At 43.4% G+C, this 27942-nt stretch overlaps 1 protein-coding gene across 3 annotated transcripts; it reads left to right on the top strand.

Annotated features, from left to right (window-relative positions):
- Positions 1–7595: 7595 nt before the first annotated feature.
- Positions 7596–26587, top strand: MANSC1 (MANSC domain containing 1). Of its 3 annotated transcripts, none has more exons than XM_050966191.1 (4): positions 7596–7674; positions 14069–14387; positions 15387–15527; positions 25356–26587. In XM_050966191.1, the coding sequence occupies exons 2-4, from the start codon at positions 14162–14164 to the stop codon at positions 26183–26185; spliced, it is 1197 nt and encodes a 398-aa protein (XP_050822148.1). In that variant the 5' UTR covers positions 7596–7674; positions 14069–14161; the 3' UTR covers positions 26186–26587. The 3 variants fall into 3 exon arrangements, with proteins under 3 accessions (XP_050822148.1, XP_050822141.1, XP_050822150.1); XM_050966184.1 differs by lacking the exon at positions 7596–7674 and adding an exon at positions 8048–8145; XM_050966193.1 differs by lacking the exon at positions 7596–7674 and adding an exon at positions 10292–10370.
- The last annotated feature ends 1355 nt before the right edge of the window (positions 26588–27942 follow it).

Below are 27942 nucleotides of genomic sequence, written 5' to 3'. Positions count from 1 at the left end.
AAATAAATGTTGTAAGCAAGAGACTCCAACGTGTTGACCTTGATATATCTGGAGCAGTGGAACAACTGAACAAAGCAAAGTCATACCTACAGTCTTATCGGTCAGATGAGGGATTTCAAAACATTCTGAAGAGTGAACAGAAGTTGGCAGAGGAACTTCACACTGAAGCTATTTTCCCACCCATTCAAGAATACAAGAGAACACCGAAGAAGACATTTTGATTAAGAGGCATTGGATAATCCCATAAGAGACCCCAAACAACAATTCAAAGTTGAATTCTTTAACCAGATGCTAGATTGTGCAATACAGTCAGTTGAAGGACATTTCATGCAGCTCAAGGAACACAGCAATATATTTAGGATGTTGTATGATATTCCAAAACTCCTCATTACACCTGAAGACGACCTACACCAGCAATGCAGGGCACTAGAGACAGTGTTAACACATGATGACATGCGTGATATTGATGCGAGTGATTTAGGTGATGAACTGAAAGCCCTTTCAAGATACATTTCAGCAGAATCAACTCCAAAGGCTGTTCTGGAATATACGTGCACAAATAAGATGACCACCCTCTTTCCAAATGCTTTTGTTGCTCTATGCATACTTCTAACACTTCCTGTAACAGTTGCCAGTGGAGAATGCAGCTTCTCCAAGCTGAAGTTAATAAAAATGCATCTATGCTCCACAATGACACAGGAGAGGCTGGTCGGCCTTGCAACCATCTCAATAGAGCATGAGCTGGCCAAGACTGTGGACCTTCAGGAAGCAGTTTAAATCTTTACCACCAGGAAGGCACGGAGAGCACCACTTTGATTATTCAAACAGATAAAAATGCCAGTGTTTACTATGCAGACAAGAAAAGTTACATTTGCTGTTCAGGCATTTGAAAGTTAAGTGTTACTTAAAATTTTTGAACAAGGCTTTTTAACTGTTAGTTCTCCTTTATTGAGGTAGGTAGCAGAGCAGTACCATGAGAGGAGTAGAACAGGAAGAAGGCAGGAGGTCAGACTAGCCTATCATAATGGTCCCTTCTGACCTTAAAGTCTATGATTCTATGAATTGGTTTTTTTTTCATAGGAGCAACATTGCTTAAGAAGACTGGCCAATTTTTAATTCTTCAATAGGATTTTTATTAACAAACTGCTAGACATTTCTGCCTCACCAGTACCCTATATTGTCTTCCTTTCAGAGGCAGCCTTGAGTTCAAAGAGATACCGACAAGTAGTTTAAATCCCAGATTTTACATCCCGGACCTTTAAAATGTTTAAAACTGAAAAGTGGAAAACAGAAAATCTGTAGTCTAGTCTTGCTCCTGCTAGGGACTTGCTGTGGGACTTAAACCAAGTAATTTAAACCTCTCTGTACCTCAGTCTCCACATCTGCAAAATAAGGATATTACTACTTACTTCCTTGATATTTGTAGCACACTTTGAGATTCTTGGATGGAATTAATGCAACACTGGCAGCAGCAATGCAACCTGCCTCATGCTGCCTTACCAAAGTACGGCATTCCTTGTCATGGATGGAAGGCTAATTTATTCTCTATGCCAGGGGTGGGCAAACTTTTTGGGCTGATGGTCACATCTGGGTGGAGAGATTGCATGCAGGGCCGTGGATGTAGGCTGGGGTGTGGGAGGGAGTGCAGGGTGTGGGAGAGGGTGCAGTGTGTAGGAAGGGGCTCAGGGCAGGGGTGCGGGCTGCACGAAGGGTGCGGGGTGCAGCAGGGGGCTTCGCAAGGGTTCAGGGTGCAAGAGGGGGATCAGGGCTGGGGGTTGGGGTGCAGCAGGGGTGCAGAGTAGGGCAGGGGCTAGAGGCAAGGGGTTAGGGGCTCAGGGCAGGCAGTTGCAGTGCAGGAGGGGTGCAGGGTACGGCAGGGGCTCAGGGCAGGGGATTGGGATGTAGGAGGGGTCTCAGGGCAGGGGATGCAGAGTGCGGGAGGGGGCACAGGGCAGGGAGTTGGGGTGCAGGAGGGGTGCAAACACTTATGCTTGCACTTAGCTGTCCTATGATTTCCCTGGGACACTCCTGGTACTAAAATTAAGCACATGTGTAAGTGTTCATAGGATCAGGACCTTAGGCTCTGATTCTGCAACCTGGTTTTCACAGGCAAAGAGGTCCATCTGCATGGAGCAGGTCTACTATTCTGTGGTTGTATAGTAACTAGCACAATGAGGCCCCACTCTTTGTTGGCCCTTAAACCTTACCGTAATAAAGATGATTATTAGTAGTAATAAAAACAGTGACATTTTTATATGATCATCACTTGTCATATAATTCTTGTCATATGTTCTCAATACCATTTCCAACTGGTGCTGCTCAGTTCACCCCTCTTTTATGTTGGTCAATGTGGCATTCAGTTGAATGGATAAAATTCAGAATAACTTGTTTGATTTTTCTTTATTTTCAAATGTAGGGCATAGCATCTAGCTTTCAACAAGGGAAACCAAGAGGGCCCAGGGGATTATAGATGTGTCCAGGGCCAGTGCAACCATTTAGGCGACCTAGGCGGTTGCCTAGGGCACTAGGATTTGCGGGGCGGCAAGGTGGAAGTATCACCTAGGGGGCATTACATCCTTGCACCAGCCCTGGATGTGTCAGCCTAACTTTGAAACCTGGAGACACACTGTTAACAAATTATTAAACAATCAGTTTGTAAGCAACTAGAGGACAATAGGGTTCTAAGAAATAGCCAGTATAGATTTGTCAAGATAAATCATGCCAAACCAGCCTACTACACTTAGGAAGGAGAAACCAAATGCACAACTACAAAACTGGCCAGATGATAGCACTGCTGAAAAGAATCTGGGAGGTATAGTGGATCAGAAATTGAATATGAATCAACAATGTGATACAGTTGGGAAAAAGGCTAATATTCTGTCATGCTATCTGGAGTGGTTCACGACCATGAATGCCAAGCTCAGAGCAGACAGTCAAAAGCAGGACATAGACCTCAAACTGGTGATATGTTCTATAATTAGATTTTACCAACCTAGTTGCACATGTAACTCCTGAAGTCTTACCATGAAGTCACAGATAATCCCCTTGGGCATGCCAGTTTATCTTGCCACCCCGACAAGCTGGATTTAGTTATAGTGGTTCCCACATATCAAAGATCACAAAAGATTCAGGATGCTTCCAGTTGCAAGAGACCTGTCACTTACCCTACATCAATTTGTACCTCATATCTCACACCAAAGAGAATGCTTGTAGCCAATCCTATAGTAAACTAACTAAGAATATATTAACTAGGAAAAAAAAAGAGAGAGTTATTTACAGGTTAAAGCAGGCAACATATATATACACTCTACCCCGATATAATGCTGTCCTCAGGAGCCAAAAAATCTTACCGCATTATAGTTGAAACTGCGTTAAATCGAACTTGCTTTGATCCACCGGAGTGCGCAGCCCTGCCCCCCTGGAGCACTGCTTTACCGCATTAATCCGAATTCATGCTATATCGGGTCGCGTTATATCAGGGTAGAGGTGTATATAAATGAGTTACAGTCTATGGTTCCAAAAGATGATAGAATTGTAGTAATTTGTCAGCACGGAATGTCTTTTAGGGCAAACCCTTTACCCTGGGTATCTCTGCTTCTATTTCATAGCTCCAGCCCTGTGAGACTCCAAACAGCAAAGAGATGAGAATTTTCATGTGGGCTGTCTTTATTTTCTTCTTCCAGAATTCAAGCTGATGGGACGAGCTTCCTTGCACATGGCACCTTCATGGGCGTGAGAGGGCCGTCAACCCAATCTTGTGATGTTTCACAATGACCCACTTCGTTTTGATGGTCCTTCTTGAGAGACAGGGGAACTACTTCCCCTGCCTTGGTTCACAAGTTAAGAGCAGGCATTTTTACAGTTCCATATTATCTTATGGCAGCGGTTCTCAAACTGTGTGTTGGGACCCCAAAGTGGGTTACAACTCTGTTTTCATGGGGTTGCCAGGGCTGGCATTAGGCTTGCTGGAACCAGAGGCAGAAACCAAAGCCTGAGCCCCACTGCCCAGGCCAAAGCTGAAGCCCTTGAGGATCAGGCTTCAGCTTCATCTCTGGGTGGCAGGGCTCATGTTAAAGGCCCTCCCACCCAGGGTTGAAGCCCTTTGGCTTTGGCCCCCCACCACCTTAGGTGGGGGGTTGGGTGGGCTAAGGCTTCAATCCCCCCTCTTGGGGTTATGTATTAATGTTTGTCATCAGAAGGGGGGTCACGGTGCAATGAAGTTTGAGAACCCCTGCCTTACGGGATACAGACATTACAAGTAAGATTAATGCATGCAGCAATTTACAAGCATTTTACATAGTCTAAACACTAAACACATCTTTACAAGTCAAACTCCTATCTTGAACAATACCAACATAAAGGGGAGCTGGTCTGGTTTCCAGCTATGAATTTATCAATGCTCAGCTGACACCTACAGCCATGACAAGAGCTGGCAACATGTCTACCAGTGTCACACATTCTAGGATGTCAACAGGAGTGTTGTTTGTAAGACATGAGGTAATTGTCCTGCTCTACTTGGCACTGGAGAGGCCTCAGCTGGAGTGCTGTCTCCAATTCTGAGTGGCAGACTTTAGGAAAGATGTGCATAAATTGGAGTGAGTCCAGAGGAGAACAACGGTGTTGAAAGGTTTAGAAAATGTGACCTATGAGGAAAGGTTTTAAAAAAACCTGGGCATGTTAATCTTGGGAACAGAAAACTGATAGGGTATCCTGACAATGTCCAAGAATTTTAAAAGAGCTGGCTGAGGAGCTCAGAGACCGTTAATGATGATTTCCAATAAGTCTCGGAACACGGGGGAAGTTCTAGAAGACTAGAAGAAAGCTAATATTGTGCCAATATTTTGAAAGGGTAAACTGGATGATCTGAGTTATTATAGGCCTGCAAGTCTGACATCAGTTGCAGGCAATATAATGGATCAGTTGTTATGGGACTTGATTAATAAAGCATTAAAGGAAGGTAATATAATTAATGTCAATCAACATGAGTTTGTGTCTAACTAACTTTATATCTTTTTTGATGAGATTACAAGTTTGGTTAACACAGGTAATAGTGTTGATGTTATATGCTTAGACTTCTGTAAGGTATTTGACTTGGTACAGCATGATATTCTGATAACAAATCTAGAAATATATAAAATGAACGTGGCACACATTAAATGGGTCAAAAGCTGGCTAACTGATATATCTCCAAATTTAATTATAAATGAGAAATCATCACAGAAATGGGGTCCCGCAGGAATCAGTTCTTGGACCTACAGTAGTTAATATTTTTATTAATGACCTGCAGGAAAACATAAAATTATCACTGATAAAGTTTGCAGAGGACACAAAAACTGAAAGAATGGTAAATAACAAGGAGGATAGGTCACTGACACAGAGGGATCTGGATTGCTTGGTAAACTGGGCATAAGCAAACAATGTGCCTTTTAATACAGTTGAACATAAATTATAAATCTAGAAACAAAGAATGTAGGCCAGACTTTTACATGATCAGAGACTATCCAGAGAGGCAGTGACTCTGAAAAAGATATGGGGTTCTGGTGCATAATCAGCTGAACACGAGCTCCCAGTGTGACACTGTGGCGAAAAGGACTAATGCAATCCTTAAATAGGGGGATCTCAAGTAAGAATAGAGTGGTCCCTTCCAACCCTATATTTCTATAATTCCATGATAACTTTATACCTTTTGTATTGCCCCTCATCTGCATTATTGAGAGAGAAAATTAGAGCAAATTATAACTTGACTGACCTGTGTTGGCATTTAAGTGCCAAGAAGAATTTTCTCTGTTTTTGGAAGGAGGAAATTTTTCTTTTTGTCTTATTTGGGAAGTTCAGTCGTTTATGGATCTGGATGTGGTGTCAGTTCAGATACTGTGTAATGACCAAAACGGGGTTGTCCCCATTTATTCATTTATTACAGGATTCCACTTGGTTCCTTCCTTCCTAGTAATTAATAATGCTTTTCAATTATGTATTTAACTAATACACTTTTAAAATCAATGTTCTTAGAGTAGTGTAAAACTTTTGTTACAAAATCTGAAGTTGTGTACAATATGTTTGGTATCAGTTTTAATTACAAACTCTCTACTACCCATCTATCTATGGTACTGATATGGCCCCCATTATTGAAGCATCTGAGCTCTTCATAATCTTGAATGTATTCATCCTCACAGCACCCCTGTGAACTAGGTCAATGGAATTATCCCTGTTTTACAGATTGGGAACTGAGGCAAAGGGGTTAAGATCCACAAAGGTACTCAAGCACCTAAGACCCAGTTTTAGACTCCAATGCAATCCACAAAACTCCCACTCAACCCTGTAAGCACCTAAACTCACTTGGCACCTAAGTTTCTATCTCTGGGCACATGTAGTGCAGCCCCGCTTTAGATGACCAGATGCCTAAGCCCCAGAGTGATCCACAAACTGGAAAAACCACTCTAGGCATTTGTCCATCTAACTTATGTGCTGGGCCTGATCAGGTGGGCATGCGCAGTGATTGCTGGATCAGATCTTACAAGGGAGGTGGCAATGGCCCATTTTTAACTTTTTTCCCTGTGGTTACAGCACTTACCTGGGTTGTGGGAGACCCAGGTTTAGTTTCCCCCTCTGCCTGAAGGGGACAGAGGTCTCCCAGCACTGAGGAGAGAGCTCAAACCACTAAGCTAAAAGTATAACATGGACACAACCACCTCTTCCTCTGACTATTTTGTGTTTAGTGAAGCAGCTGCCTAACTCATTCTCACGAGAAATGATTTAAGTGCCTAAGCCACCTAATTCAAGAAGAGGGGGTTCCTGGCTGTGAATCACTACTAGAGATAGGCAACACCCTGCAGCCAGGAGCTAGGTGCCTAACTCTGTGAGAGACTGGGGTTTAGAAAACACCCCTTGCCTTGGCATCTCTCATTAGCTAGTTTAGGCAGCTCCCCACCCACTATGCTGGCTTTTGCAGATTGCATTCCAAGGTGTATAGGGAGCCTTGGTGCTTAATTCAGGCTTGTAGATCACAGTGTTATTCCTGTGATATTTTTTTTAGTTGCCTAAAAGTTAGGTGTTGTAATGCTCAGGTTAATCACTTCAACTGCTTTTGTGACACAACCAAAAGCTGAGTCTAGTTTGGAGACTATTTAGCGTTTTACATCAAATCCACATGAAATGCAATAGTTTTAGCTGAGTTTTTCATTATTTTTCAATTTGTACTCTAATCATTAAAACAAAACTTTGGGGGACAGTATGGTTGGACCCCACGTGAACTGACGCAAAAGAAAGCATTTGCATGAAGGACCCTTGCACTGTGCTGACAAGTTTTGCCCAGCTCCATTTATTTTGCTCTGGGCAAATCGGGTTTCCTCCCCTGAACTGAGGCTTTTATGTCTGTTTTATAGTCCTGACAACACAAATGCCTTCAGCCCATCTAGCAAAGGTGAGAGGAGCTGAGGAGGATAGAGCTAGAGGCCCTGATCAGCATTGCCAAGTGTCTGGAGTTTCTAGATATTTGGTCTTTTTCTGAAAGATCTAGATCCTGGAATCATAGGTACTGGAACTAGGGGGTGCTGTTGCACCCCCTGGTTTGAAGTAGTTTCCATCATGTACAGAGTTTAGGGTTTGGTTCAATGGCTCTTTGCACCCCCACTATACAAATTGTTCCAGCACCTCTCCCTGGAGTCACGTTATTAGGTAAGAGTGTTAGCTTTCAAGCGTGTGTGCGTGTTTGGGTGGCGGGGAGTAACATTTTAACTCTCATGGTTGCAGAGAAAAGCTGGAAGATGTGAACCCTGAAGGCTCAACACCAGAAGGCAAATGAAAAGACCCCAGAAAGTTTGCTGTTTTTTTTAAATCTTATTCTTATGCCAATCGTTTTGAGCCTCATTCATGATTTGTGAGCAGGGGGCTGAGTAGCACCATCGGGATCAATAAAACTAGTCACTGGAGTCAAGCTAAGCTCGGGAGTTAGTTTTCAAGCGTCCGGGATCACACAGAGCTCAAAGTCACACAGCTCAGCCCTCCCTTGCCCTCAACGGCTCTGCCTCCTCCCTCCCGGACCGGGAGGCGCCTCCAGAGCCAGGAGACCTGAAAGCAAAGCTCCTTCCTTCGCCTGCTGCAGCTTCCCCGGGCAGCGCTGCCCGCTGCGAGGGACGTCTCTTGCCGGTAGGGCTGCCTGGAGAGAGCAGAGCGAGGGGGGATCTGGGCAGGCTGAGGTGTAGGAGATCCCAAGCAGCTGCTACTCCTTGGGGCAGGAGAGAGATATCCGGGTTGGAGCCCGGTCCTGTTGGCCAGGCATAATCCACCGGGGAGCCTAACCGGGAGCTACTAACTGAAAACAAGTTGCAAGTCATTTAGAACAGTGGTCTCGTTAATTGGTGCCTTAATCCTCCCCCCCGCCCTTTCCTGTCCCAGCAGCCGTTTCCTCTCCTTTCTGTGTGCATGTGTAATCTCCTTCCCTGCCCACCGGCTTTGATTCAGGACTCGGGCTCCATGAAAACATAGCAGCAAATTCAACTTCTTGTGACTGCCCTCGGGATTATTGTTCCCTCTGCCCCACCCACATATGCGGGATGGGGAACCTGTTTTTCCTGGCAGATGGCCGTGTAAGCAGCGCTGCTCCTCCCTCTGTGTAGCTATGTAGTTTTCAACGAGTTGCCCAGTTTGGTTAAAAGTGCAATGAGTGTTCCCTTAAACTAAGGACATCAAAAAAAAAAAATCTTGCTCCTTCTTTTGAGGGGCCAGACGGGACACTGATGTGGAGGGGAATGAGGAAGGGGAGGAGGAGCTCACTCTTTGTTTGTATACAGAGGCTACTTCCCATATCTTTGCAGGACTTCAAAATAATTTAAATTCTTTTAAGTTTATGTTCATGAAAGAACATAAGAACGGCCATAATGGGTCAGACCAAAGTTGCATCTAACCCAGTATCCTGTCTTCGGAGAGTGGCCAATGCCAGGTGCTTCAGAGGGAATGAACAGGTAATCATCAAGTGATCCAACCCCTGTCACCCATTCCCAGCTTCTGGCAAGAGAACCCCTACCCTCTTGCCCATCCTAGGTGATAGCCATTGATGGACCTATTCTCCATGAATTTATCTAGTTCTTTTTTGAGCCCCTTTATAGTCTTGGCCTTCACAACATCCTCTGGCAAAAGAGTTCCACAGGTTAACTCTGCATTGTGTGAAGAAATACTTCCTTTTGTTTGTTTTAAACCTGCTGCCTATTAATTTCATTTGGTAACCCCTAATTCTGTTTTATGAGGAGTAAATAACACTTCTTTATTTTCTTTCTCCACACCACTCATGATTTTATAGACCTCTGTCATATCCCCCCCCTTAGTAGTACCTTTTCCAAGCTGAAAAGTCCCAGTCTTGTTATTCTCCTGATTTGGAAGCTGTTCCATACCCCTAATCATTTTTGTTCCCACTTTCTGAACCTTTTCCAATTCCAATAAATCTTTTCTGAGATGGGGTGACCACATCTGTACGCAGTATTCAAGGTGTGGGCATGGATTTATATAGAGGCAATATGATATTTTCTGTCGTATTAGCTATCCCTTTCTTAATGATTCCCAACATTTTGTTTGCTTTTTTGACTGGACATTGAGTGGATGATTTCAGAGAACTACCCATAATGACTCCAAGATTGCTTTCTTGAGTGGGAACAGCTAGTGCAGACTCCATCATTCTATATGTATAGTTGGGATTATGCTTTCCAATGTGCACTACTTTGCATTTATCAACATTGAAGTTCATCTGCCCAGTCATCTGCTTTTGGGAGTTCCCTGTGTAACTCTTCGCAGTCTGCTTTGCACTTAACTATCTGGAGTAATTTTGTATCATCTGCAGTTTTTGCCACCTCACTGTTTATCCCTTTTTCCAGATCATTTACGAATATGTTGAATAGGATTGGTCCCAGTACAGACCCCTGGGGGAACAATATTTACCTCTCTCCATTCTGAAGTTGATCATTTATTCCTACCCTTTGTTTTCTATCTTTTAACCAGTTACTGATCCATAAGAGGACCTTCCTGCTTATCCCATAACAGCTAACTTTGCTTAAGAGCCTTTGGTGAGGGACCTTGTCCAGGGCCATCCCAAGAGGAGTGCAGGACCCAGGGCAAATTAGCCTGTTGGGGCCCCCTTAACATTATTTATACAGGTGAAATCTGGTTACAAGGAACTTCAAGAGCAGCTGCTGGCCACTGGTTAAATATTGATAGCGCCGAGCTGCATAATTATAATGTTATGTTATATTGTAGTTCTTTTTTATAATTTATAATAAAGTTCATATAATTAAAAAAAAAGTCACCGATCATGATCAGTGTCGCACCGCTTACATTCTGAAATCCACCTTCATGGACTTCCTTGAAGCAAACTTACTTCCCAGGTGCATATGGTCTCGCTTCCCTCAGTGGATTTTTTTAAAAATGTAATTACACATTTGCAACACTGAGAATCCATGTCTCGGGAACTGGGTAGCTCTTAAAGGGCCTATTTGTGCCCTGGTGCTGGGGGACCCCAGGACCCTCCAGCATGGAGGAGGGGCTCTAAGATCTGTTTTCTCTGGGGCTGGGAGGGGGAGGGGACGTGGAAAAACAGATGGATGGAGGACCCCAGTCCTGAGGGGTGATGGAGAGAGCAGAGTTGTGGGACCCCAGGTCCTAGTACTGCAGGGAGGGGGATCCTAAGGCTGGAGAGCTGAAAGGCAAGGAGGACCCTGAGGCAGGGGGGTAGCCCTATCCTGGAGGTGGCATTGGAGGATCCCACACAGCGCTGGGAGAGGGGAAAAAGAGCAGTGGAAGGGGGAGGTGTGGGGCTCTGGGGGACACCAGTGCTGGGCGATGGACGAGGGAGACTACTGGCTGGCATGCACCTGTGCTAGGGGGCCCCCTGTGCTGGTGAGGGTCCTGCCAGAAAAGGGAAGGGTCCGTCCAAGGCGGAAGGGCAGGGTCAGGGTCAGCCTGCCCTGGCATTATTGTTGGGGGGGGCACTAGGACCCCGCAGCAGCAGGCGATGCTGGGAGCCGGCAGAGCGGGCTGAGGCCAGGTTGCTCGCTGCTACAGAGACTGAGCCTGACCCTGCGGGGGCTGTGAGCAAGAAAAAGAAATACACATCTGGGCCAGTGAGTGCGGGGCGTGGGCCTGGTCCCTGCTGCCGGCGCCAGGCCCCCCATTAGGGCCCTGGGCTACCCTGCTCCCCCTGCCCCAAAGCTCAGGGCCCATGGCAGTTGCCCTGGTCCCTCCTATGGACAGGACGGCTCTGACCTTGTCAAAGGCTTTCTGAAAATCTAAGACACTATATCCACTGGCTCACCCTTGTCCTCAAAGAATTGTAGTAGATTGGTGAGGCATGATGTCCCTTTGCAAAAACCAGATTGAATCTTCCCCAACAAATCATGTTCATCTATGTGTCTGACAATTCTGTTCCTTACTGTAGTTTCAACCAGTTTGCCCAGTACTGAAGTTAGGCTAATTGGCCTGTAATTGCTGGGGTCGCTTCTGGAGCCTTTTTTTAAAAATTGACGTCACATTAGCTATCCTTCAGTCTTAAGGTATAAGACTTAAGTATCCTGAGATCTGTATCCTTCTAATTACTAGAAAGATACAGCACAGGCAGTAACATTACAAGGTTCTTCTATGCTGTCCTGCCCATGGGACCTGGAGGTCATTTAGTCTCCATGATCTATTCAAATCTTAGCCAGACTACTGAGAGTACCAGCAGCACTGCTAGATTTGATGCTACTTTTTGTGTTGTGGATGCATATCCATTAAAAAAGTTACTGAAACCACTATTTTGCTTGACAAAACTGCCAATGGGGTTGTGGTGGATATTCAGCTGAATATGAGCTCCCTGTATGATGCCATGGCCAAAAGGTCTAATGCAATCCTTGAACACATAAACGGGAATCTTGAGTAACAGTAGAGAGGTTGTTTTCCCATTATATTTGATGCTAGCACAACCATTGCTAGACTATTGTGTCTAGTTCTAGTGTCCACAATTCAGGAAGATCTTGATAAATTGGAAAGGATTCAGAGAAGAGCCATGAAAATGATTAAAGGATTAGAAAACCTGCCTTGTAATGATAGACACGCAGAGCTCAGTCTATTTACCTTAACAAAGAAAAAGTTAAGGTGTGACTTGATTACAGTCTCAAGGACCTACATGGGAAACAAATATTTAATAATGGACTCTTTAATCCAGAAGATAAAAGGTATAACACAATCCAATGGCTGGAAGCTGAACCTAGAGAAATTCAGAATGGAAACAAGACATACATTTTTAATAAAGAGAGTAATTAACCATTGGAACAACTTACCAAGAGTCGTGGTGGATTCTCCATCACTGACCATTTTAAAATCAAGATTGGATTTTTTTGAAAAGACACATTCTAGGAATTATTTTAGTGAAGTTTTGTGGCTTATGTTATACAGGATGTCAGATTACATGATCACAGTGGACCCTTCTGGCCTTGGAAATATGAATCTATGTAACCATTTTTACTCTATTTATCCTCTGGAACATGGTTATGTAAGGGAGGGCTGTGTCTCTCAATAGTAATCCCTCAAATCACCTGTTTCCAGTGTTTGCACTTGTCATAAACAGATAAGTAAGAGTTAATAGAACAGAAGTACTTCATATCTCTTTTGCCTGTAAAGGGTTAACAAGATCAGTGAGCCTGGCTGTCACCTGACCAGAGGACCAATCAGGGCACAGGATACTTTCAAATCTTGAGGGAGGGAAGTTTTTGTGTGTGCTGTTAGATTTTGGTTGTTGTTCTCTCTGGGGGCTCAGAGGGACCAGACGTGCAACCAGGTTTCTCTCCAATCTCCCTGATACAGGTTCTTATAGATTCAAAATAGTAAGTACTAGGTGATGAGGCGAGTTAGGCTTATGGTTGTTTTCTTTATTTGCAAATGTGTATTTGGCTGGAAGGAGTTCAAATTTGTATTTTGCTGAAAGGATTTTTATTTGTACTTGTAAACTTAGGCTGGGAGGGTATTCCCAGTGTCTATAGCTGAAAGACCCTGTAACATACTCCATCTTAAATTTACAAAGATAATTTTTACTGTTTTTTTCTTTCTTTAATTAAAAGCTTTTCTTGTTTAAGAACCTGATTGTTTTTTTATTCTGGTGAGACCTCAGGGGACTGGGTCTGGATTCACCAGGGAATTGGTGGGGAGAAAGGAGGGAAGGGGGAGAGAAAGGTTATTTTCTCTCTGTGTTAGGATTACTTTCTCTCTTAGGGAGAGTCTGGGAGGGGAGAGAGAAGGAGGGGGGAAGGTGGATTTTCCTCTCCGTTTCAAGATTCAAGGAGTTTGAATCACAGTGATCTTCCAGGGTAACCCAGCGAGGGGAAGTCTGGGAAAGGCAACGGTGAGGGAAAGGGTTTACTTTCCTTGTGTTAAGATCCAGAGGGTCTGGGTCTTGGGGGTCCCTGGGCAAAGTTTTGGGGGGACCAGAGTGTACCAGGCACTGGAATTCCTGGTTGGTGGCAGCGCTACAAGCACTAAGCTGGTAATTGAGCTTAGAGGAATTCATGCTGGTACCCCATCTTTTGGATGCTAAGGTTCAGAGTGGGGGTTTATACCATGACAGCAATGATCCCCCTTTATTGCCATTTTTATGTCCTTGGGCATCTTGGTTGAAAAAGTAGGGAAAAGGATTCCAATATGTACGTCCAGGGCTGATCGTGACTTCCTGTGTGTTTGTGGACAAGTCCCTTATGACTTCTCTGCCTCCATTTCCCCTCTGTAAAATGGGGATAATAGCAGTTTCCTACCTTATAGGTATGTAATGAAAATACCTTAAAGATTGAGAGCCACTCCAGATATTATGATGATAGGGGCCATATAAATACTCAGATTGATTCTTGTGTGCTGTATTCACCACCCTTTTTCATTTGAAAAGTGTAGCAATGTTTTTAGTTGGATGCCACGTATGTTGGGAAGTAAGTAACTTTGCATCAAGTATGTAATATAAACTTTTTAAAAAATTACTACATTTGCTACTTGTACAAAAGGCTCTTAAAAGTTGTTGAAAACTTCACTTTGACTAAAAGGAGCCTTTCCTTGTTTTTCCCCACAGATATGCATTCTTCTTAAAATGAGATTATCTTGAAGTTAAACACCAAGAAGTTCATCATTGTTTCTGTCTCAAGAAGGCGGCACCTAAGTAAAAATGTCCATCAGCATAACTTGGTGGTCTACTTGCACATTCCTAATGATGTGTTGTTACATGATACCTAGGCCATCCCTAAGTCAAGATTGCTCTCTAGAGAAGATGGAAAATGTTGTAATTGATATGATGCTATCTCTCTCAAAAGGCATCAGAGGGACTGAGCCAATATATACACCAACTCAGGAAGCTTGTATTAATGTTTGCTGCTTAAAAAAAAACATATCAGGTAAACTTATATTCCCTTGATTTCTGTTCTGCTCTATCATTGCTTATGACATGTTTGTAATGGGCTGGGATAGGATGAGCTGGAGTAAGCCCTCAAAGGGGAAGAACCAAGACATTCTACATTTTCTTTCTGCTTTCAGCACTGAATGTGAATATTTCTCTCCTTTCATACCAAGACTAACAAGATATTGTGAATATTGATCTGTTTTGCTTAACCTATTAGCCAATGAAATGAGAACTTAGTGATTAAGTCCTAGTAATGTGTATTAGTCTGAGCAATTATTGCATGTATCTTGAATGCTAGGCATGCCCAATGGTTTTAAGCCCTTCCCCCTCGCCCTCACTGTGTACTCCAAGACGTAGAAGCCATAACTTTGTGAGTCCAGTAGACAGAATAAAAAGAAGCAGTGGATTGTTTTATGTTACATTTGAGTAGCTACAAATAAAATGCTTACACTCTTCTGGGAACTTTGCTTTCCATCAAGCCCTTAGAAGCAGAATGAACTGTAGCTGCAGATAGCAGCATCGCAGTGTTAACGGTAAATCAAACAGCAGAAACAGTCAGGAGGCTGTGGGGATGGTGAAATCTCTCAGTCATTCAAAGAAATTAGTGGTTTTTCAAATTTATTGGATTCCTTTGAGCCAAAGACTCATATGAAAAATGGTGTCCCAAGATCTGATATGAGGGCAGCAGCACCTTGGTAGAAATCCCAGCAGGAGGGTGTGGGGAGGCTTATCCTACTATTTCTGTTAGACCTGGTCGACACGTAGAAGGAGGGGCAACATCTTGCAGATTGGCTTTTAGCTTATAGGTATCTAGTTATATATATTTATTAATCCCCATAACTATATTATTTCCTGCAGAATGCGATATATTCATTCTTTTCCCTTCATACTGATCTGGAGGATTTTAGTCAAGCTAAGCAGAGCTTATTGCCATAAAAGAGGCAGATACAACACTTCTTGTTGCCAAAGTATATAATATATTATCCTTTTTTAGGAGACAGGCAATGTAATTTGATGATTTTTAATGCTCGAGGGATAAGCCAGCATCCAAACTGCTACCTGTTTTACTGCCCTAGTAAGGAAGCTTGTCCAATGAAACCAGCAAAAGGACTCGTCAGCTACAGAATAAATAGAGGTAAACAATACTAAAATCAACTGATCATTGACTTTGTTTATACTCATGTGTCTTACAGATGTGTGTTGCATTAGAGTGGTCAGAAAAGTTTTGATTTATCAGCAAAAAATGTAAAACGGAAAATGATCAGCTGAAAACTGAAAATTTCATTTTGGAAAAGCTACCATGATGCATCCTGATTGCCCCCACCCTTTGTTAAACTTCAAAATCTTTTATATTCTTTTCCTCTTTAAAAAACAAAACAAGCCCACCCTGTCATACCATGACAATGTGATACACAGTTAATATTAATGTGTCAGGAAATTATATCTGCTCTCTAATCTTTTATACGTACGCTTTCTGTTTAGACTGGAAGCTCTTTAGACCAGGGATTTATTGCTAAATAATACAGATTGTGTGCGTTTAAAAAGCTTCTTCCATTTTGACATTCTATGTGTTTGGGAGAAATTCCCTATGGGTATATTAAATATTACTGGAAGCAATAGAAATTTAGCACCCTTGTAGCACTTCACATGTTTGAAGGGATCATATTGTGGTGACTGAGGGGCATATAAATACATAGTTATAGAAAGCACTGTACAAATATTAATCTTCATAATATCTCTGCAAGATTAGTAAGTAAACAAAAGTAGTAATATTTCTCTTTTTTCAGGTAGAGAAGCTGAAGCAGAGATGCAAAGTGACTTACCCAAGGCCAAACTGCATGTCAGTAGCAAGGTTTAGAGATGTCTTAGAACTCAGGAATTTCTTGTCGTCTCCAATGTGCTGTGCACTTTTTGGTGCTAATACATTAGCTGTACTAAGGTCAGCTATTAAGATGTAGCAAGCTTACCAAAATATATTTTGCAGTGTAGTGGTAGCCATGTCAGTTGCAGCATGTTAGAGAGACAAGATGGCTGAGGTAATGAAGAAGAGCTCTGTGTAGCTCGAAAGCTTGGTTCTTCCACTGACAGAATTTGATCCGTTAAAAGATACCTGACACACCTTGTCTCTCAAAATATACTTCTACACTGACACCTTATCTGACTGTACTCTTCAAATAACACATTGACAATTAGACTGTCCTCCGGCAAGGGAGTTGATGTGGTGGTTTCAGTATGGCTCACTTTGCAGAGAATACAAGGTTTTTTTTAATATACTGGAGTTTTTCCCCTCTCTCTCAGATATTTCCCAAAGTCTGAGCTTACTGAAGAGGTCACTTTCTCCTGGGAAGGAATTGGTTGGTGAGGGAAAGCATGCCGTCTAGCAGGGTCATCCGCATCACTTTTTCAGAAATTGTTAGGGTACATTTGCTGTGATAATACCAGGAAACCAAGGCAGGGGGAAGGAACAAATGCCTTAAACTCTTAGGGTGCAAAAACAGAAGAGTCAAAGTAATTAATTGATTATCTAACTTTTATCACACGTCTCCCACTCTTTTCTCCCTCAGGAGTGTGTAGAGGATTGAAAGAGGGAAGAGAACATGTGACTGTGCTGGGCTCTTGATCTGCCAAAGTGCAATTGCTGAGTTATACTCATTGTTTTCAATTGTGCTGTTTTTCTGGCTCCTGTCCATATTGAATTATGGAAATTATGTGTGTGAGCTCGTTTACCTTAAGCCTACATTGCTGATAAGCTTTTCAAAGGCAGTTACCAAGAAGCCTAGCCCACTTCTTGTGACAAACCTTTTAAGTTTGTTTTTTTCAGATAGAAATGTGCACAAGGTTGCAGTTATTAGTGATAAAGAAAAATACTCAAATATTGGAGCAGTTTTATTCAGTGCAAACTTGATTTTTCCAGCTCAACCACCACAGAACCAATTTGTGATTCAGGAGATTTTTATCTTCTGATTCCAGCCACAGAAGCTATTGCTGAAAAACTACGTAGGGTTTCTGCTCTGCCTCTCACACTCTCTTTTGGAACGTAGACAGCATTCTCCATACAAATAACCAACTGTGATATTGGTGGATATCTACTGAGAATACCCATAGAATCCTATTAGACATTTCCTTTAAGGGTGGATGGCCTCTAGGAGATGACCTCCAAGGTAATTTAGCATATGGACTATTTGAGAATGGTCCTGTAGAATACTCTTCTTTTATATTTTTTAAATAGTGGTTTGTGTACTGCTTTATCTCTCTTCCTTCAATAGCAAGATTATCTATTCTATTATAATGCCACTAGTGTGCCTAGCACTTGACAGTTTCTTAAGAAGACAAGGTCCCTGCAGTTGGGAGCTTACAATCTAAAATGAAAATGAGGAAATAAAGCTGACTCTTTTTTTTAAACCTCAAAAATATAGAGTGCGATTAGTCAGACTCTGGCTGCAATAACTATCTGCTTTCTGATGGTACATCCATGAGTGTTCAGGGACATTGGTTGGCTTTGTGGAAGAAGGTGGGAAGATTCATGTAGGGTGATGAGATCCTTCTTTGTCCCCCAACCAAACTGTTTCCCACAGCATACATTACACACACACTGCAGTTTTCTGACTGTTATTTAAGGGAGTGAATTTGGTAATCTACATCATTGCTCTACTTTGAGTGCTTGTCTAAGAGCATGGCTTCTACAAGTAGCCAGCCAGTCAGGCAGTGGCACAGACAGCTGCAGCTGCACAGGAGCCAGCAAACAGAGCTGTAAACAGGGGAGTTTCAGAAGGAGTTTCCAGGGGGAGGTTGCGGGGGAGACCAGGACAGAGGAACTGACAGGCTAGTTAAGGGATTGGGGGGTGGTCTGGTGCCTGCTGGGGGTTTGTGTTGTGTTCTGTTCCGTGGACTACCAGGCTTTAGGTGGGAAGGCTTTGACTGATACAGAGGTAGCACTGAAAGACACAGTGAGGATGACTGGATGTGGAAGCTGCGGCATTTACATGATCCTGGAGGGGGTACCTGAAAAGAGTTTTGTCTGCATGAAGTGCCGCCTGATAGAGCTGATGGAAGAAAAGATCCGAGGACTGGAGATGCAGGTGCAAACTCTGGTTGAGTTTAGAAGGGGGTTTGAGCAGATGATGGAGCACAGACACGAGGGGGCTGAAGGGATAAGCTCAGACGTGCAGATGGAAGCAAGACCAAAGAATTCAGAGGAGAGACTGCTGGGGGAGGAAAGTGGACGGTGGAAGCATGTGACTAAGAGAACCAGGCAGAGGAAAAGACGGGCCAGTGAAGGGGAAGTAGAACTCAGGAACAGGTTTGCAGAGTTGGATAATGAAGAAGGGACACAGCAAGTGGTCACTGAAGGCAAGAGGGCAAGGAAAAAGAGAAGAGCTGATAGTCCTACAAGAGGAGGGGAGGAGTCAATGGAGGCAACACCAAATATAAGCCCCAGGAGGATTGCAAGGGTAAATAGGAATCAAGAGGACTTGCAGACAGTGGTTGCAGGGGATAGACCGGAGAATCACACTGTCACCAGGAGAAGGCAGGTCTACGTGATTGGAGACTCCTTACTGAGAAGAATAGACAGGCCTGTGACTAGAGCTGATCGGGAGAACAGAAGGGTGTGCTGTCTGCCGGGTGCTAAGATACAGGATGCGGACGTGAGGCTGAAAAGGATCCTAGCGGGAGCGGGAAAGAATCCATTGATTGTCCTTCATGTGGGAATGAATGATATGGCTAGATACTCTCTGGAATGTATCAAGGGAGACTATGCCAGACTGGGGAAGACGCTTAAGGAAATCGAGGCTCAGGTGATCTTCAGTGGGATTCTGCCGTTTCCTAGAGAAGGGCGACAAAGGTTTAACAAGATTATGGTGATCAACAGATGGCTCAGGCAGTGGTGCTATAAGGAGGGCTTTGGGATGTACGGCCATTGGGAAGCATTTACAGACAGAAGACTGTTCTCTCGGGATGGACTTCACCTGAGCAAGGAGGGAAATAGACTTCTAGGATGGAGGCTCGCCGAACTGATTAAGAGAGCTTTAAACTAGGAAGTTGGGGGAGATGGTTGGGAGATGTCCAGGAGATCTCCAAGCCGGAATGTAACCTTGAGAGGGAAGTAAACAAAGTAAGAGGGGATACAGCCGTGGACACAAGAATTGGCACAAGGAGGAAGGGTAGTGTTGATAGCAGACTAACAGGTGATGCTGGAGGTAGAATGTCTGTGCCTAACAGGGTAAAGAATGTCAGTGAAGCCAAACGGCGAAAATTAAGATGTCTGTATACTAATGCGAGGAGCCTAGGGAACAAAATGGAGGAACTAGAGCTACTGATGCAGGAAGTGAAACCGGATATTATAGGGATAACAGAAACATGGTGGAATAGTAGTCATGACTGGAGTACAGGTATTGAAGGCTATGTGCTGTTTAGGAAAGACAGAAATAAAGGCAAAGGTGATGGAGTAGCACTGTACATCAATGAGGAGGTTAACTGTAAAGAAATAAGTGATGGAATGGACAAGACAGAGTCTGTCTGGGCAAAAATCAGACTGGGAAAGAAAGCTACTAGAGCCTCCCCTGAGATAGTTCTTGGGGTGTGCTACAGACCGCCGGGATCTGATTTGGATATGGATAGAGACCTCTTTAATGTTTTTAAGGAAGTAAACACTAATGGGAAATGTGTGATCATGGGAGACTTTAACTTCCCAGATATAGAGTGGAGGACAAGTGCTAGCAAGAATAATAGGGCTCAGATTTTTCTGGATGTGATAGCAGATGGATTTTTCACCAAGTAGTTGAAGAACCAACAGGAGGGGATGCCATTTTAGGTTTGGTTTTGGTGAGTAGTGAGGACCTCATAGAAGAAATGATTGTAGGAGACAACCTTGGTTCGAGTGATCATGAGCTAATTCAGTTCAAACTAGATGGAAGGATAAACAAAAATAGATCTGGGACTAGGGTTTTTGACTTCTCGAGGGCTAACTTTAAAGAATTAAGGAAATTAGTTAGGGAAGTGGATTGGACTGAAGAACTTGTGGATCTAAATGCGGAGGAGGCCTGGAATTACTTTAAGTCACAGTTGCAGAAACTATCGGAAGCCTGCATCCCAAGAAAGAGGAAAAAAACCATAGGCAGGAGTTGTAGACCAAGCTGGATGAGCAAGCATCTCAGACAGGTGATTAAGAAAAAGCAGAAAGCCTACAAGGAGTGGAAGAAGGGTGGGATTAGCAAGGAAAGCTACCTTAGTGAGGTCAGAACATGTAGGGATAAAGTGAGACAGGCTAATATTCATCCAAGAATATTAAAGGAACTGGCGCATGAAATTGCAAGCCCTTTAGTGAGAATTTTTAATAAATCGGTAAACTCAGGGGTTGTACCGTACGACTGGAAAATTGCTAACGTAGTTCCTATCTTTAAGAAAGGGAAAAAAAGTGATCCGAGTAACTATAGGCCTGTTAGTTTGACATCTGTAGTATGTAAGGTCTTGGAAAAAATTTTGAAGGAGAAAGTAATTAAGGACATTGAGGTCAATGGTAATTGGGACAAATTACAACATGGTTTTACTAAAGGTAGATCTTGCCAAACCAACCTGATCTCCTTCTTTGAGAAGGTGACAGATTATTTAGACAAAGGAAATGCAGTAGACCTAATTTACCTCAATTTTAGTAAGGCATTTGACACGGTTCCACAAGGGGAATTATTAGTTAAATTGGAAAAGATGGGGATCAATATGAAAATTGAAAGGTGGATAAGGAACTGGTTAAAGGGGAGACTACAACGGGTCATGCTGAAGGGTGAACTGTCAGGCTGGAAGGAGGTTACTAGTGGAGTTCCTCAAGGATCGGTTTTGGGACCAATCTTATTTAACCTTTTTATTACTGACCTTGGCACAAAAAGCGGAAATGTGCTAATAAAGTTTGCGGATGACACAAAGCTGGGGGGTATTGCTAACAGAGAAGGACCGGGATATCATACAGGAAGATCTGGATGACCTTGTAAACTGGAGTAATAGTAATAGGATGAAATTTAATAGTGAAAAGTGCAAGGTCATGCACTTAGGGATTAATAATAAGAATTTTAGATATACATTGGGGACGCATCAGTTGGAAGCAACAGAGGAGGAGAAGGACCTTAGAGTATTGGTTGATTGCAGGATGACTATGAGCCGCCAATGTGATATGGCCGTTAAAAAAGCTAATGCGGTTTTAGGATGCATCAGGCGAGGCATTTCCAGCAAAGATAAGGAGGTGTTAGTACCGTTATATAAGGCACTGGTGAGACCTCACCTGGAATACTGTGAGCAGTTCTGGTCTCCCATGTTTAAGAAGGATGAATTCAAACTGGAACAGGTTCAGAGATGGGCTACTAGGATGATCCGAGGAATGGAAAACCTGTCATATGAAAGGAGACTCAAAGAGCTTGGCTTGTTTAGCCTAGCCAAAAGAAGGCTGACAGGGGGATATGCTTGCTCTTTGTAAATATATCAGAGGGATTAATATTAGGGAGGGAGAGGAATTATTTAAGCTTAGTACCAATGTAGACACAAGAACGAATGGGTATAAACTGGACACTAGGAAGTTTAGACTTGAAATTTGACGAAGGTTTCTAACCATTAGAGGAGTGAAGTTCTGGAACAGCCTTCCAAGGGGAGTAGTGGGGGCAAAAGACATATCTGGCTTTAAGACTAAGCTTGATAAGTTTATGGAAGGGATGGTATGATGGGATAGCTTAATTTTGGCAATTGATCTTTGATTATCAGCAGATAAGTATGCCATGTGGACGGTGATGGGATGTTGGATGGGATGGGATCTGAGTTACTGCAGAGAATTCTTTCCTGCTGGCTGGTGAGTCTTGCCCACATGCTCAGGGTTTAGCTGATCGCCATATTTGGGGTCGGAAAGGAATTTTCCTCCAGGGCAGATTGGCAGAGGCCCTGGAGGTTTTTCGCCTTCCCCTGCAGCGTGGGGCATGGGTCACTTGCTGGTGGATTCTCTGCAGCTTGAGGTCTTCAAACCACAATTTGAGGACTTCAATAACTCGGACATAGGTTAGGGGTTTGTTATAGAAGTGGATGGGTAGGGTTCTGTGGCCTGCTTTGTGCAGGAGGTCTGACTAGATGATCATATTGGTCCCTTCTGACCTTAAAGTCTATGAGTAGGGTTCAGTCCCACACTCCTTTGTTTAGAATGAGAAAGGAATGGTGGTTTAGCTGACCACATCTGCTGTATTGTTGGGCAAATTCCTTGTCTCAGAGGAAATGCAGTAGGAACTGAGGAACTGTTGGGATTTTGATCATCTAGATCAGGCGTAGGCAACCTATGGCACGGGTGCTGAAGGCGGAACGCAGGCTGATTTTCAGTGGCACTCAAGCTGCCTGGGTCCTGGCCACCGGTCCAGGGGGCTCTGCATTTTAATTTAATTTTAAATGAAGCTTCTTAAACCTTTTAAAGACCTTATTTACCTTACATACAAGAATAGTTTAGTTATATATTATAGACTTATAGAAAGATACCTTCTAAAAACGTTAAAATGTATTAATGACACGCAAAGCCTTAAATCAGAGTGAATAAATGAAGACTCGGCACACCACTTCTGAAAGGTTGCCGACCCCTGATCTAGATTTTGACCTTTGAGTTTGTGGTGCACATTAAATAATAAAATATCAAATCATGTAGATTTCCCTTTCTAACTACTGAGTAAAGTTTGCAGAAAAATCAATAACTTGTTCTTGGAAGACTCTGTTTGGTTGTTGGTTTTTTTGTTTGTTTTTTGCTGTCTGTTGGATAGATTGTGAAAAGGCCATGTGGTAACAAACTGTCATATAATGACAAGGATCTTTCCCATTCTGGTTACGGTTTTAAATGGAAATTTCTTTTAAAAGTTATTGCATTCCAGTTTACAACATAACTGTTTTTTTGCTCTATGCTGCTTAATGTCCCTTCTAGAAACCTAAAATATATTTCCCAACTTGTAGGACAGCAGCTGGGGTAGGTGGTCTTTCCATTTCAATTAAATGAATTAACTGTGGAGATTTTTTGCTTCCTCATGACCCAATATAATGGAAGTTAGCCCAGCACCCTGGATAAAGGGGCTTCCAGTTGAAACAGAAGAAACCATGAACGTGTTTTGTATATTTTAAATCCACTACTTTTTTTTTCAAACATCCTGTATGTATCTAATTATATAAATTTTAAGGCAGATGAAATTAGAGTGCAAGCTACTTAACAGCGTACTCTCCTTCTAAATTCTCCATATATTCAGTTTCTAGTCTTCTTCTTGTCTGTTCTCTTGCAAAGACCTATTGCTAAGGAAGGGGGAATAGTACACGAGGTTAGTGCACTAGCTTCAGGTCAAATCCTGACTTACGCCTCAGGTGATCTCAGTCTGGTACCTATTTTGTGTGTATTGAACAATTTTACTCTTAAGAGCAGAGATGTTGCTGGTCAAAATCAAGATATATTGGGGAAAATTCTGAGGGAAGCAAGAGTGTGCATCCTTCATGTCGTTTTACATTAGGGACACTAGGGTAATCACTGATGAGGTAAACCTGTGAGTCAACTTGCTTATCTTAGTTTCTGGCTGCTGTCAGGTGGCAGGGGAAAATTAAAGTTATTCAATGAAGGTCACCCAAATATTTGCATATTGTAATGATATGTGGTGATCTTGTAAAGTGGAACCTTAACATGGTCTTCTTATCACTTAACATTTCTCAGAGAGAAAATCCATTTCTGAGAGATTTTTCAATTGAAGGAAGTGTCAGATTCTTTCACCATTAATTTTAGGTTATCTAAGTGTTGGGTGTGTGTGGTTTCTTGTTTGCTTAGGAATTTCATTATATGGTTAACTCTCCAGTACTTAGAGGTAATACAGTGAATAAGGGTGAATCACTACACCCAATGGTAAATCCAGCTGTCTATTGGATGACGATAATGTGGACAAAGGAGCTGTGCCAGTTAGTTAGTCTTCCCAAGAACTATTACCCAAAGTGTTAGGGTTTTTTTTGTTTTATTTTTGTTTTGTTTTGTTTTTTTGTATAAGATCTATATACAGTATCTTAACATAATGGAACCTTTGTCAATAGTGTGAGTTTGTATGCAGCTTTTATCATGCCAAGCTGTGCATATTTTGCTATCAGACTCCAGTTAATAGCTTTGATAGAGCTACAATGCACTGTGCTGCTTAGAAACTGATTCCATTTAACTTCAGAGGAAAGGGTGAACATTTTAGTCAACTACTTATGATGGACCCTGCCCTTCCTCACTTCTAACAACTCTTCATCCACTTCCCCTCATGATGGCTCAAGTTCATGCTCCTCCACAGACTTCCTGTGAGACTTTTTGCAAGTCACTTAACCTTTTTGTGCCTGTGTAAAATGAAAATAATGGTACTTCCCTACCTCACAGGATAATTACATTGTGAGGATAATAACATTAAAAGAATGAGGCACCCAAATTCTGCAGCAACAGGGGCTTTATAAGTACCTTAGATAGATATATGCAAAATTGACAAATACAAGTGTGACTTGGTAACTTCTGCTTCTCAGTTTGGCAGAGGCTAAGAATGTTTTGAAGATGACTGGCCTGATTCTTCACTGCCTTGCACCTCTGTATAAGCATTTAAACATGTGCAATGTGAGAGCAGAACACTACCAAATCAAATGATTTCTTTGCACAGAGATAAATGCTTACATAAGATGTAAGACTGTGAAGAATCTGGCCTGATACTTTTAGGCTTTGGAGATGGAGTATCAATTTGTGCTATGACAACTGTAATTTTAACATGCCTATTGTCAAACACTTTAGTGATTTTTTTAAAAAGAGGAGAAAATCGTGATACTCCAGGCAGTTTAATTGTTTCTTTTCGGAGTGGGCCCCTTTTGTGATTCTCTATTGGATTCAGAAGAAGCAGTAAGCAGAGGAAGCATTTGATTGCTAAAGTGGATTGAATAATTCATTTATATATTTTCTTTCTATTTTTAGGTGTACAGATTCTGGACTCACAGCTTGCAAATTACAACTCGAATGGAAACTCTCTTTCTTCACAAGCAGCTCGCTTTGACCTCCCTAATCAGACAGGTCACCTGAATCATACGGTTGCTTTGCAGAAATCTATTACTTCTCAGATGTCTGAACTCATTGACCATATAGAAGAACATTTAGATAAGATTGAATTGCACACACAGTTTCCTGAAGACCAAGAGAAAAAACATCCTGAGACCTTAGATTCTTTCCCAAAACAAAAAATAACCAAGCTATTGCCTACAAGGGCTGCTCGAACGTCTCAGCTTAGCACCTCCACTCCACCACCACCTGCCATGCTTCCTACCACTATCAGTAGTGCTGTACTCAAAAACACGAACACTAGCACTCAGATTCTTACCAGCAATGCTTTTACCACAACTAACCACATGAGCTTGAATTCCAGAACTGCTACAGAATTTGCAAGGCTAAGAACATCTGCCACCACTATCAAACCAATAGCCACCTCTACAGACAGTACTAGTAGCATCGGCCTCTTTTCTTTGTCAGTTGTTGCTTTGCTTAGTAAGGATTCCTCGGCTCCTTTTCAAAATATGCACCAGGATAATAGGCAGCGTGATTCAGAAGCCTACCTATTAGATGATGTTCCAAAAAGCAAGCATGCCCCTCAATCTGGTGACAAAAGTGGTCTCGTAGCAGCTTTACTTTTTGGGATAGTGTTTTTGCTATTAGTTATTGCGCTAATAGGCAGAAGAATGTCTCAATCTCTTAAAAGAAGACGTTATAATAGGCTAGACTACTTGATCAATGGAATGTATGCTGATGTGTGATGGGAGGGGAAAATGAAAAAATACATTGGTAAGAAGTGCAGTCTTTGTTAGAAGCTGTAGCCTGCAACTGAACTGCAGTGCTGAAATCCTTGAGGAGGGTGTCTTCTCTCTTAGCTACAGGTGGGAAAGGGGCAAGCAGCTGTGGATGTGTTCTTTTCCCCCCTCCCACCCCCCAAAAAGTACACCCTGAATTGTGGAGTAAAATTCATTTAACTGCTAAATCATAAAATATACAAACACTGTCTAAGTTAAGCAGAGACGTTTTTAGATTTAAAATAAAAAATCAAGATCCTAACATAATATTTTGCACCTTGATTAGGTTGTGAACAAAACTTATTGTGTGCATCTGTACAGCCCATCCCTGTATTCTGTTAATATTTTGCACAAAAATATCTGTTAACCAGTGTGTAAACACTACTGTTTTACCTGACAGTCCTATTTAATACATTGCCTCATGACTTAGAGCAGGGGTCTCAAACTTGAATGACCACGAGGGCCACATGAGGACTAGTACATTGGCCTGAGGGCCGCATTACTACACCTCCCCGCAACTGCCCTCGGCCCTGCCCCCACTCCACTCCTTCCATGAGGCCCCGCCCCTGCCCTGCCTCTTCCCACCCCTTCCCTGCCCCCATTCCAAACCCTTCCCTGAAATCCCCACCCCAACTCTGCCCCCTCCCTGCCCCCAGGGGGCACAGGAGGGGTGTGAGGTGGAGCAGGGTGTGGGGTGCAGGAGGGGTGAGGGGTGTGGCAGGGAGTCAGGGTGCAGGAGGGGTGTGGCAGAGGCTCAGGGAAGGGAGTTGGGGTGTGGGGTGCAGGAGGGGTGAGGGGTGTGGCAGGGAGTCAGGGCAAGGGATTGTGGTGTGGCAGGGGGCTCAGGGCAGTGGGTTGAGGTGTGGGGTGCAGGAGGAGTGAGGGGTGTGGCAGGGAGTCAGGGCAGGGGATCAGAGTGCAGGAGGGGTGCAGCAGGTGGCTCAGGGAAGGAGGCTGGGGTGCAGAAGGGGGCTCAGGGCAGAGGGTCAGGGTGCAGGGTATGGCAGGGGGTCGCAGTGCAGCGGGGGTCAGGTCAGTGGGCTGGGGTGCAGGAGGGGTGTGGTAGGGGTCGGGTTGCAGGGTGCAGCAAGGGGCTTGGGGCAGGGGGTTCGACTGCCAGCCCTGCCCCTGTGCCGCTCCGGGAAGCAGCTGGAACTTTGGGGAGCAGGGGCACAGGGGTGTGTGTGTGTTGCTGTTGCTTCAGGCACCGCCCCCAGCATCTCCCATTGGCCGGGAATGGGGAACCACAGCCAATGGGAGCTGCTAGCGGTGGTGCCTGAAGCAATATCAACACACACCCCTGCACCTCTCCTTCCCCAGGTTCCCTGGGCTTCCTGGAGTGGCATGGGGGCAAGGCAGGAAGGGAGCCTGCCCTCCTCCCGGTGCACATCGGGCCGGAGCCGCTCTAGGTAAATGCTGAGGGAGGCAGGGAGGCCGCAAGGAGCTTACTAGCCACAGAAAATAACCTCGTGGGCCACGTGTTTGAGACCCCTGACTTAGAGGGACACTTCAAACTTTAAAAAGAAATCATTCATATGAAAAACTTCACGGTGTAAGAGTAAAGGTTGCTACACACATAAACATACCAGATATAAAATCAAGGAAATGAAAGGTTAAGCCACCTAACACCATATATCTTCTGTTCCACCGCTTGCAGGCATGGGTCTTGCCACTGCCGCTAATTCTCCATCACGCACCACAAATTTCACTCTGCCCCTTCCATA

This window comes from Gopherus flavomarginatus, chromosome 1 (genome assembly GCF_025201925.1).
Source record: "Gopherus flavomarginatus isolate rGopFla2 chromosome 1, rGopFla2.mat.asm, whole genome shotgun sequence".
Classification (NCBI taxonomy): Eukaryota; Metazoa; Chordata; order Testudines; family Testudinidae; genus Gopherus; species Gopherus flavomarginatus.
This window is presented reverse-complemented; position numbering and strand designations above follow the sequence as displayed.

Coding starts and splice junctions, on each gene's coding strand:
- MANSC1 (XM_050966191.1), top strand. CDS start 14,162: ATGTCCATCAGCATAACTTGGTGGTCTACTTGCACATTCCTAATGATG. Junction 14,388..15,386: donor CTTAAAAAAAAACATATCAG/GTAAACTTATAT, acceptor ATCCTTTTTTAG/GAGACAGGCAATGTAATTTG. Junction 15,528..25,355: donor CAGCTACAGAATAAATAGAG/GTAAACAATACT, acceptor TTCTATTTTTAG/GTGTACAGATTCTGGACTCA.